The sequence below is a fragment of the Eleginops maclovinus genome, chromosome 5 (genome assembly GCF_036324505.1).
Source record: "Eleginops maclovinus isolate JMC-PN-2008 ecotype Puerto Natales chromosome 5, JC_Emac_rtc_rv5, whole genome shotgun sequence".
In the NCBI taxonomy this organism is placed as follows: Eukaryota; Metazoa; Chordata; class Actinopteri; order Perciformes; family Eleginopidae; genus Eleginops; species Eleginops maclovinus.
This window is the reverse complement of record NC_086353.1, coordinates 22,407,018-22,419,944: the sequence shown is the minus strand read 5'-3', so window position 1 is coordinate 22,419,944 and position 12,927 is coordinate 22,407,018. Positions and strand designations below refer to the sequence as shown.

At 39.4% G+C, this 12,927-nt stretch overlaps 1 protein-coding gene across 1 annotated transcript in view; it reads left to right on the top strand.

The window, feature by feature from the left end:
* xylt1 (xylosyltransferase I) overlaps positions 1–5,841 on the top strand; it is an 84,257-nt gene extending 78,416 nt beyond the window's left edge. Inside the window, exon 11 of the mRNA XM_063882751.1 lies at positions 2,789–5,841. Coding sequence (XP_063738821.1) covers positions 2,789–3,111 — 323 coding nt within the window. The 3' untranslated portion in view covers positions 3,112–5,841. The remainder of the gene's footprint in view (positions 1–2,788) is intronic.
* Positions 5,842–12,927: the final 7,086 nt, after the last annotated feature.

The window sequence follows — 12,927 nt, the reverse complement described above, 5'->3', positions numbered from 1 at the left end:
TGTACTGTTACTTTTGCTACATTTTGGCGATTACAGTTGCTGTATTTAAGTACAACTTTGAATACATGACTCCTTCTTGTAATTGATCATTTGTACAGTGCAGTATTATTACTTACATAGTTTTCCCCAAGGGTCTCTTGCATTTTGCACACATCACAAAATCAGACGTAGTGTTCAAACCAATACAGTCTGACGGCATTTTAAACTAAAAGTGGTAGTTTTTGTTGTCACTTTTTTAGAGAAGAAGCCACTGCTGCTTGTAGTCATGATGAACCCATGAGGCACAGGCTTATTTTAGCTTTGAAACACAAAAATCCCCCTCTTTATCTAGATCAATAGTTGAAATACAGGATGTTAAACATGGAGAAATTGTTATTTGATGAACAAATTCTTTTTAGTGTTTGATTTTAGTATCTTCTCTCAATTGACACTAAACATAGTTTACATTGACGGTGAAGTAATGATAGGAGCTCTTAAGTGTCTGTAGACAAACACACACACACACACACACACACACACACACACACACACACACACACACACACACACAATCACTCACGCACAGCCTTGTATTTGCATTGATACCCTATCCAATCAAGCCTCTGGGTCTCTGCAGACACCGGTTGTTTGTCATCAAGTCACCTTTAATAACCCGGCTGATGGTCGTACACACTTAACAAGAGTGTTAAACAACAGCGCACTTAGCCGTCCAAAAACAATGAAACAATTAAATCAATCAGGCATCATGGATAAGGGCTGACATCGCATTGTTTAAGACTGTAAGCTGCCACTTTGCTCTGAAATCACCTGAGAGTAGAGACGCTGGTTCGGAATAATCGGGTCTTTCTCCGTCTAATAATCTCACTGAGCCGTTTTAATGACGGAGACAAACAACAAGTAAAGAAACAGCCTTTGTCTCCGACCTGAGCCTCAGCGGGCTGTTGTGCGAGTTAAATATTCATCTCTGGGTTTACGGCTGTTTAGGTTCATATGTTCTGGCTTCTTATTGACGTATGGGGAGACAAATGTACCCAGTGCTAATTTACGAGTTTCTTTCTAACGTTGTTATCTTCTATAGTGTTGTACCTCAGTTATAACATTAGTACGATCAGATAAAGTCTATTTATTTGGTAGGTTGTACTTTACTGGTGATTTGTTGATATTAATGGATTGATAAAATATTAGACACACTGCTACCAGCTCGGTTCATTTATATCAAAAAGACTCATCATGTCTTGTTTCAGAATTAGATATTATTATACTGTATATGTCCTTGGATTAGTGATGCATGTGTGTCTATCAGCAACTTATTGTTGTAATTTCAAGTACTTTTCAGTGGTACTTTCATCACAATGCATCATAGTTAATGAGGTGACCATATGACCCATTTTGTGCGAGAGTAAGATCTATTCATACATGATTAAAAAGTTCAACTAATAGTATTCAGGCATTTTTGCTTTGCTACTGTGATTGCAAACTTAAAGAATATGTACGTATGTATAATATGTAACTTTGAATCAAAAAAATAATACAATTGTCATCGCGCTAGTGAAAATGTTTTAAGCAGCAAAATCCAACTTTATTCAATTCAGGATACTAATGAACATAGTAACATGAAGTAGCTTGTGGTGGCTAACGTTAGCAAATGTTAAATAAATAGTTCTGTATACCTGATTCCCAGTTCAACTCCTGGGCCCTGCTGTGGTTGTCTTGAGCAAGGCACCATTGCTCCTCGGGCGCTGTACAATAGTTGCCCACTGCTGCTAGTACTTGGATGGGTTAAATGCAGAGATCACTGTGTGTTCTGTGTGCATGTATGTGTGACGATTGAAGAGGGTTTCATCCTCCGATTCTTCTTCAGTAAAGTAAGCATTCAGTAAATATTAATACCTTAAATACCTTATTGCCTTAAAATACCAACACATAATAAGAACTAGCTGGCATTAGGTAGGATAAATCCTTAACATATATTGTTACAGAAAAAGATTTCCGAACTTTAAGCAGTAGAATAAAGGTGTCTACTTTTTAAATGTTTTTTGTAGTCTTTATGTAATAATCCAGTGCATGCTTTGCTTACTGTGTGCGTTCCCCTTAGCTATTCCATCCAGCTGCCTTTAATATATTGCCATGTCTGGCACCAGGTTTCCCTCCTACATGCAATGCCAGTTAAACTTTATGACGTGGCCTTCCACCCGCATTGGCTGAAGCGCGCGCGCACACACACACACACACACACACACCCACAAATGCACAGTATACAGTAACACACTCTTCCACCACAAAGCTAGCTGACATGGTATGGACATCTCTTTGCCTGGCGGTGCACCTCATGTCTGACTGCATCTTTTCTGTCGGTGCATGAAAAGCGCTGCTCAGCCGTGCTTAGAGAGGCTGGCTAGCGCCCCAGTTAGAGTAGCAGTGAGGAATTTACAGCCTCAGTGGAGTTTAGGGTGGAGAAAGTGTTTTAAAGGGGAAATTGTGTCTACGTTTTCTGTCTTCCTGCCGGGGTCTGACTGTCATGGGAAGAAAGAATGAGGGCGCGTCTGACCCTTTCCACACAGTCAGCATCGCAGTGGCTTGAAATACCACATGAAAGAATGATATGTACTTGTGAGAATCAATCCAACAAAATTAGCAGTACCCAGATACCAGTTCAGATAATACTTAAGCAACACACGTTCTCTGCTTTGATATTTTACCGTTTGCCTTCCTCTCTCCATCTGACCACTGATTAGAAACTCCTCTCCTTCTCTGTTCTCTTTCTTTCTTCCTTCCCACATCTCTCCAGAGGATACTCTGAAGCTCCACAATGGGCCTACAAAGAACAGCTACATGGAGCAGAGTTTCCACGGCCTCAACCCGGTGCTCAACATCCCGGTCAGCTTGGGCTACGTGGAGCAGGCCAGGAGGAACGCGGCCCTGACCGGACCCGAGCTTGAGCGCTGGTCAGACAGCCTGGTGGGCGAGATGTGGGAGGCGGCCGACGTCTGCGCTGTGGGCCCCACCGCCTGCCCTGTCATGCAGGCATGCCCTAAGAACCCTTGGAGCTCCCTGAGCCCCGACCCCAAATCCCACATGGGAACACCGCACGCAGACGGCCGCATCAGGTAGCAGCGAGGCCTCCAGCTGGACAGGAGGCCGCAGCACAGGAGATTCACTGTTGATTTTTATTTATTTAAAGGGTTCGCTGCAAGTGGGGGAAGGAAGCGTGATCTTCCTCTGTCTCTGGAGGAGAGGGAAACAAAGGAAAAAGTGGATTTTCTCGGGAGGTTGGCGAGGGTGTCTGGACAGAAAGCGAGGGGAATGATTTTCAGATCCTCCCACGGGGTTCCTCCTTTTAGGGGATTATGCTGGCTTTGCTATTTCAGTTTCTCAGTGTATTTATTTTTCTTATCATGGCTGAGTTTTACTGTGATCAAACGTTGCAATTTTCGAGCATTTATTTTTGCTGCTGAATGAATTATGAAGTCAGCTTTTAAAGCCCTGCACGGGCACAGCGGTCATGTGACACTGGCAGCAGACAAAGCTCTGCTGCAGAAAAAAGGCCTTAGCTGTAAGACATGCACGAGGAGGAAGCCTGGTACTGAATTCAACGTGCCTCCTTAAAGTTTGTGTCGACATAAACAAAATAAGACAACATCTGAGTGTTCAGATTTACCCAAACAGTCAGATCAGATTATTTTGATACGACTCAAATGCAGCGCCATACTAGATTTTACATGTCCCGTTTATGGAGAAGTATTTTACCATTTTTAAACTAAATCAATTAAAAACTAAGAGTTTCTGACGGTTGGGTGACTTCAGTTTGTAAGTCAGTAGAACAGATCAGTAACTGCAGCACATCTTCATTCAGTTCAGTGCCTGATCAGGATGTAGAACTGCTGCAGTAACAAGAAGAATGCAAATAAAAGAGGCCTTTTCAGAATAATGAAACCTATTTGGATTATAATAGAAATCTAATGTAGACATTTTAGTGTTGCAAATTCATAAAAGCTTCATTTGTGTTCTTTGTACAATAGCGTTTTAGGACTTCACATTCACATAGTTTAGGTTTGTTTTACTAAAAACCAAGAGGTTGTTTTTTTCACCGACATGCCTCCAACTTGAAACACTTGAGCTGACCTTAAAAGTTATAATCCTCATCTTTTTTACTTTCTTCCACCTTATGTTGTACAAGATTATACAAGAAGTCTCAAAAAAAATGTGTGAATGAGAAAGGGGGGTCGGGTGAGTCCATTAGTCGCTATTTATTTATAAGTTTATATTAATACTGATATTTTTAGTCAGTGACTAAATAACTGCAACGCTGCCTTGGCAGCATGATAAATATTTTTTTTTAAAGAAAGCCGCCTTTATTTACAAAGGCCCTACACCCCAAACGTGTACCTTTTTACGGCCCGCACCTGTGTGTTAGTCCGTGTTGTCCTGTCTGAATAGATCTTCTTGTCTTGGTTTCGTACATGGCTGTTTGCCAAGAGAAAGCCACCCTGACCTGCGGGGTCAGAGGTCAAGTTATACCTAACAACCTCACCAAGCAGCCAAGGGGAACAGACCTCACACACATTGGACAGCGACTGACTTGAAGGACAAACTTTGCATTTTGGTGTTTTATGGTTCAAGTCAGTTTCAGAATGATTGTGGTGATCTTGATGCTGGGACCATAATGTACAGTTTCCAGTGAATATTATATCGTATTTGATTGCAAAATGCATAAATTACTCCATCAACCATCAACGCTTGTTACGCCATTGAGACAATCTCCGGACACAAGCTATTACTCATCCTGAACAAGAGGTGCGCTCATATGTTTGTTTTTCTTTGAAATAAGTTTCATCTGGAGCCAATTAGAGTTCAATCTGTGATTGTCAACATTGTTTAGCCACCACACGGGCTAAGTGAGTGTTTCTACACAGGCTAATTAAGATACATTTCTATTCATTAATGTCAAGTTCACCTTGCCTCTCTTGTCGGATGTGTCGAATGCTATCACTCCTTCCCTCTTAGCTATTTCTGGGGTTTGAGTTCAAAAGGATCATTTTAGTTTTTTTCACTGGTCGGCTCGTGCTGCCACCTTTTAACTTATAGTGCCACCCTGTTCAGAACAACTACATCACACACAATACATATTATTATGTAAGCTCAATGACAGTTTTGGAAAAAGGTAAATTAAATAAATGTAAGTCAATGTGGAAGTCCTATTTTGTAACAAAATGATTAACAAATGAAGATGTACATAGGTATTTTGTATTGAAATATTGTTTTAAAAAAAGAAAGGTATTGTACATGTAAATACAGATGTGGTAAAAATGAATCATTAAGAGTTTTTGAAGTGTTAATAACCGGGCACAGAGAGTAAATAGATGGTGTTTATTGATCAAAGTACATAATCTGTTTCAGTGTTTTTTGGACAGCTGTGACAACAACCTTGTCCTTTTTGCCTCTCAGAGAAAATCACATGCCAGATTGTTGTTGTTCTTGCTGGAATGTATTGTTGAGCAACTGTTGCACAAATTTCTCTGAACTGACGTTTCCCCCCCCCCCCGTTATTTGGTTCCGGGGAGGCTCTGTGTGCCTTAGCTGACTTTTAGTACATTTCTCTGTCCATTAAAAGAAGGAAAACCTTTATTTTGTTATTTGTTTTTGATCTGATGTGAAGAATACCATGAGTTTGTCATGTGATTCACTGGTACTGCAACACCAAAAAGTATTGGTATAATGTCTGCTGTTGTATATATCATCAGGCCTTCTGTCTTTATCAGCTTTTTTTTGTATTCCCTTTGGGGGATTTGTTTTGTTGTTCTTGACTGGCTTGTCTTACTTTTCTCTGACTGCTTTTTGGAAATAAAATTATATGGAAAAAAGCTCATGTGGACTCAAATCTTGAAACCTGCTGAAGCATCTTCCCCCCATTACTCTGCTGTTGTGAATATAGAACAAGTTAAATTAACTGTGTCAAATAACGAATTTCATCTTCCGTTAAACATGAATCTTGTCCTATCGTGTTCATTTCAGGAAGTTTACTCCTTATGCGTCTTAAAATATCCTTGCACGGAAGACAGGCTTAGCCGAATGTGATTTAAACAAAGCAACACTACCAATCAAAGTTTTATATTAATAATTGATTTAATGACTAATGTAAAAGGGGTCGCTTAAAGCGTCAAAAGCAATTGTGCAGCTCTGTAGTTCCCCTCAGCTCTAGGGAGTGTTATACTGTCTTTCAGCCCATTGTTTAGGTACACAACTTTACTGTTTCTTTGCAGTTTTACAGCTCTCACTGGCTGGGTTTCTAGCTGTACTATATTTGTCTTAGTGAAATAGAAAGCTACAATAAGCTTGCTTTAAACTCCCTGCCCTCAGTGTTGCCAGGTCCACGCTTTGTCTTGAGGATAAACAGTGGAATGTTTCACACACACACACACACACACACACACACACACACACACACACACACTTGATTGATCAACATATTCACAGAGCTATATTTTATATGTAATTACATACAGTACTTTATTTTTTTAAAAGGCCATTTAGGACTTATGTTAAATAACTGTTCAACTGCTTTAAGAAATGTAATTTGGCCATTCTAGCAATGTTGTTGAACTTTAAAAGCAGTGTAGATGTTTGACTGAGACATATTTAGATTGTTGGTGTGCGGGAGGTTTTGTCCCCCATGCTTGCTGAACACCAGACGGCCGAAAAACACTGTCAGCAACTATTTGAAGAACATAGTGAAGCACTTAGCAGCTTAAGAATCCCATTTTACTAAGGAGTTAGTGAACAGCAAACTCAGGCTAAAGGTATAATGAATAATGGACGTTCATCTGTCAGGTGGTCAGAAACAAGACTTTAATGTGTCTGAAGAATATGTAAATAAACAAATTTGCGTTAACACGTTAGCATTACAGCTTTACAAGGTGATAGATATTATCCATGTTGTCGGAAACAACAAACCCTGATAAATATGAACGAACAATTTTTTTTTTTTTAACTCAATACATGAAAATCCTTCCCTAAAAGCTGATCTCTAAACACCTCTCAGTTGGAAATCATTTTGCACTTTAAACATCACTTTATGCCTTAAGTATTTCCCTCAGTCAGACTGTCGTAGTACAGCTAGTTGCTCCCATATGTTTTCCAGCAAATTAGCTTCAACAATTTTAGTAGAGATTCTCACCAAACGCCCACATCATCACACGGCTCTTTAATACACGGCCATAGGGGATTTAAAATGAATGATGACTTCCTATAAACGTGACAGCCACAGTCGTACTTTTCACCCATAAATACAGCTACACTTTGTTATATGTATGTGAGTGTCAGTGTGTGAAAGTCCCGGAGGCTTTCTACCACAACACATCGCTGGTGAGTGTTTGACAGGCCTTGATCAAAGGAGCAGTATAGTGGCAACAGATTCCATTTACTGTCCCATAAGACTTGGGACAGGCGGTCTAATTAGGCCTAGCTTATTCTGCACTATGCATGCATGAGTTTCCTGGGTAAGTGACAAAGCAACAAACATTGCGGGCAGGTTCACATGCAAAGTGTGGGTGTGCCGGGTTTGGGCGGATGTGAAGAGAAATGTGCGGCCTTGTCAAGGCAGGATGAGCAGCATTATGTTTGTGAAACACTAAAAGCTATCCTGCTGATGCTGGGAGGAAATGACTTGGATTAATGGCAGATAAACACTCGGATGATCATTCTCTGCTTTTAACTCCAGCTCAATGACACACATGCGGCTTGATTAATTAGCACCTTTGAAATGGAGAGAGGTTGTAATAACAGTGATAATAGGCTCCTCTCGCACCGTGTTAACATGGCCATCTGCACACGGGGAGCCGAGGAAGGTACACGCTCATCAGCACCGAATACATTTACAATGGAAAAAAGACTTATGCTTATGAATAACCTGCACAATTTGCACCTGTATCACACCAATTTAACTGGGGCAATACAGATGATTTTTAAGATGAATGGACTGGCTGATTTCAGTATAATGGATTTCATTGTTAAAATGTCCTTTCATTTAAATCCTTAAATGAAAGAAAAAACGTTTTTCGCTCAAATTGGTAAAATTATATTGGTAAGACATTTTGTGTAATTGAAAAATACCATGAAAAGGGCAAAAGCAACACTGAATTTATCCAACTAACAAATTATCAACACTATAGTAGGTTATACAGCAAATATGAATTTTCAGTTATGTTTACGTTTATGTTAGCATAGAGACACCACTACGGTACACTCGTGCTTCTATTGGCTAGCGCTACAACACATTGCACGTGATAGGCAAAGGGGCGGGACATCTCGAAGCGTGTGATCAATCACAAAAGAGTGGTTTCTGGTTTCAGACTGAGGGTGAAAAGGCAGTATGAGAAAAATAAAGACTTTTTTGAACATTAAAGCAGGGAGACACAGTAGAGGCACTAAATACAAATATGAAAATTGAAAGTTAGCATAATAGAGACCCTTTAACTCTTTTCTCCTCCCCTCCTATCTTTGTGCTATCTTCTCTCCTTCATATCGTGTAAATGGCTTACAGTTTATGAAGATTTATATATGTGATATGCAGTTTCATGCTAGGTATGTGCACATCACTTAATAAGCTTATATTCAAAATCACTCTTACAATGATTTGTTTCACTTCTCATCCCTCATCCTCTATGTAGCTGGCAGTTTTGCGATACCGAGCATCAAGATTTTCACATCCCGGCTGGCAAAAACCTTCTGCAGTCAAACTTATCTTCAATTAAAAATATCAAAAATATAGGACCAATACAATTTATCATGGCAAGGTTTCAAGGTTTCAAGGTTTTATTTGTCATATGCACAGCAGATACAGCGTATATGTTGGCAATGAAAATCTTATGTCGCGTGCTCCTCCAACAACTCCACATACATGGTGCAAATAACATAAATAAAATAGTGCAAAAAGAGAGAAGAATATTTACAATATTAACAATAAAGATTTGAGGATGTGAAATATATACATATGTGGAATACATTGAAAGTATTTAAACACTTTACACTGTTGAATGAGGAGGTATGGACAGATGCATATATTATGTATAGCAGATGTATATGGCAGATATGTATAATATATAGATATGTGTACTATAAACAGATATGTATGGCAGATGTGTATAATATACAGTATATATATGTATGTGTGTACTATAAACAGATGTGAGTAGACATTCACACAGCTCAGGAGTTCAGTAGTCTTATAGCCTGTGGTATAAAACTGTCTCTGAGTCTGGTGGCACAAACAAAGACCATTCATGTTATATTTATTGGAAAGAAATGTAAAGGGGCCTACCGCTTCAGAAAACACAATGAATGTCATTGAAAAGGTACAACTAGCGCATACATCATGCCCTGCTTGATGTCCAGATTTTTGAAAAGCCACTTTGCGTTTGGAAACAATTAAAACTTTATCAGTTTAACTCATAGCCAAGTCAAGTGTCAATCCAAGTAAGTATCAAGTGTCCATCTGGCCACGAGTGGCTGTCGGATTGCCGAAACGCAGATGGATGGTTACTGAATATATTCCATGTTTGAAGGGTTGATCAACTCGTAATCCAAACCCAGCACATGCATATCTTATACTTTTGTGAAACTTATTTTTGATTTTCTTGCCTTGTTCAACTCTTAGAGGTGACTTTTACATTATGTCCTTTAAGATTGGCAGTTCCTCTCCACAAGATACTGACACATGCATACACATCTTAAACTGAGCTCAGGTTGTGTCCTGCCATGAACCTTATTTCGCTGAAACCTGTATATTAATGCTGCTGCCTCATAATATACCCACTCCCAAAACTAAATTCAACTTAGTCCACACTCATCTGCTGTGCAAATCTAAGTATACAGCACTTGTTTACAGAGAGTGGACTTAATCTGGAAGAAAACATCCCTTACAGTACTCACTGTGTATTGTACTAGTCATATTTCCTGAATTGTTTTTCGACATTCTATACTATGTCATTTTTTTCTGAAAATCTGGACATACTATGCTGTGTTGTTTTTGTATGTCATACTTTGTTGTTATATCGGATATTTTTGGCATACTATCATCTTTTGTGAAATGTTTGGCATGAGTCGTATTTTCGACATTCTATACTTTGTCATATTTTGTGAAATGTTCAACCTACTATACTGTGCCAGGGGTGAATGCCACAAACAGAAGAACATACGAAGGGCTGGGCCCTCACTAGAAGTGAGGTATATTGCCGTATAGGTTAAGTTTTAAGTTAGCAAAATCAATCAAATGCAGGTAAGTGATGGTTGATATATATATTACTATACTATGTCTTCTATTCTGATATTACAACATTTAAAACTGTGACTTTTTTTGTTATATATCTTGCTATGTTTTTATTCCTGATATTTTCGCAGCTAAGATTCAGAAGTGTTACATACATGGTAGGGAAGTAAGAAAGTTCTGTGAGACAAATCATCACACTGTTGTGTTACAGTGGTTTTGATCATTTTATTGTAATGACATCAGCAGCAATGTCTTAAAAGGAAATGATGAATTACCCAATTATCTGAACTTTAATCTGAATATACAAATAAACAACAAAATTAGAAGAAGTTTTATTTAGGTATGATACTACCCAACCATCGAAGTGTTTAACATTGATATTTAATGTAAAATGTATATAGTTTTGTGGATATTAATATCAAAATTACATTATATTCACCTAATGTTCACATTACAGTCTTTAACAATCCCTATCACTCTCAATCATCCTTCAATCCTTCAAACTGACACTGCCTTCTTCACTTTTCTCTTCATCAAAGACCGTTGATGCATCCAAGGGGATGAAATTTATTCAGTTTGAAGAATTTGCGACAGCTCAAGGGTATGCATGTATTCTTTCATCAGCTACACTGAATATGCGATGAGCCTCACTGACTCTCTTCCTGCGTGTTTGTTATGGTCCAGCCTCACTGTTATGCCATCTTGAACAATTCCTCTTTGCAACATTCGACTGTACCACTGAAAATGTTGTTTTCCTAGTGACTTTGGAAAATCTACACTGTGGCAAGTGAAACACTCAAGCTGAGATGAGAATCGATCTGAAACTGTGGGATGGGGGAAACTACCATTTGAAACCACTATCACCAGCCACTAAAGATTCAAACAAGATGGAAACGGTTAGACTTTGATCACCAGCAGGCTGGTAATGACACTTATCTCTTCTATCTTTTCTCTAGTGGACAGAATAATGACATCATTTTTCAGGGCCAACACACTCCTGATACTCCGTGGAGAGCAGCAGACTCTTAGCTGCACATCCACCCAGAATCAGATCCTTAACAGTCAAATCTGATTTGAAGCACCTCAACGCTGTACAGCTCCAAGTTATACTGCGAGGTCCATATATTTTCCAGCCAGGCAGAAGAAAGGCTGTACCTGCTTGTGAGCTGAAGTGGGTGCTAAATATTTCAATAACAGCTCACTGACAGCGAGAAAGAGAGCGATCGAGCAGGAGGTGCAGTGTGGCTTGGTGTAAGACGCAGTGGGAGCAGCAGTGAGGGGTGACAGGTGGGTGCCAGTGTTACATGAGGAAGTGTCTGAAAACATCAGGATGCATAACAACACCAGGAACGTTGAGAGCGTGAAGTGGGCCAAGGCCTGATAGCACTTTGATCAGAGAGGATGTTGGGAAGGCATCCTTCAAGGCTCCACTTATACATCTACTGGTACAAGGTGTGTGTGGGTGCTACCTTTTTCCTCAACAAAAAACAATGAGCCCAGGTGAGGAAACCCAGTTGAGATTAATGTGAGTTCATTCACAGTTTGGAGAATGAGAATGGAGTGCGTCTTCTGAGACATGCTGTACAAGGAGAAACTGTTTATATGCGTTGGACAAAGATCCACATATTCTTTGAAAAAAATGTTTGCTTACTGTCATGCTGCCTGGTTCAGAGCTAGTCATACATTTCAAAGTCTGGACGCAAATCATGAAAACAGTGGGGGGGAAACAACATAGAAAGGCAAGTCTGGCAGTTAATCCCCCCTGCTTACCCATCCTTCTGCCCTGTGTGTGTCCCAGGAAGTTCAACTGTGCTGAAAATGTGACCGGCACACACTCATATAGATCACACATTGTCCCTGGATTAGCTTGGTCCTGCTTGTAAAAAAGGAACGGTATCTTTCTCTCACATTAATCTCCTATGTTATGTCTGTTTTCCAACCCATGGGCTAGGTTAGCTTGAAGGACAACTCTCTCTGGTCTATACACACCAGTCGACGAGCCACAGCATCATATGTACATGAATCCAGGGATAAGTATGTCCCTGCACAGCCGCTGACAGATATATAATGCAGGAAATTATATAATATCATGCTGCACTTAACTTTTAAGAACTGTAACTTTCAGGTTTTTTCCAGGCTGTCAAAAATGACATCATGCTGGGGAATATTTCCAAATAAAACTGACACTATTAAAACTATTAATAAGATGCAGTGACTTCAATGTTTTTAAGCTAGTAGAACTTTGGGTATACAGTATTAAAGAAGTTACTAGTGGCTTGTAACTTGCTAGCTAGCTAAATACTTGCTTATACTTTTTTATGTTTCTGGATCATTTAATTTCTTGTTTTATAAACTATCAATCCCTTCCATAGCAGGGAGGTCATCAAACTGACATCAGTGGAGAAACCCTGAGGCTCAGGGGGGAAAGGCAACGTTGACCAACAATAACGGGCAACAAAGGAACTACATGGGGCTGGTTGTTTAAATGTATATTGCTTTACTTTGTCAATTTGTGTCTTTAGATTTCCTACATTCACCAAAGTAGCACTACTTAATGACGCATCTGTTACAGTATGTCAAAAAATCTGACTTTTTAGATAAGGGTCCCGCCTTTAAAGGTTAACTGATAAGATAAGGGTCCCACCTTATGTCCGGAACTAACT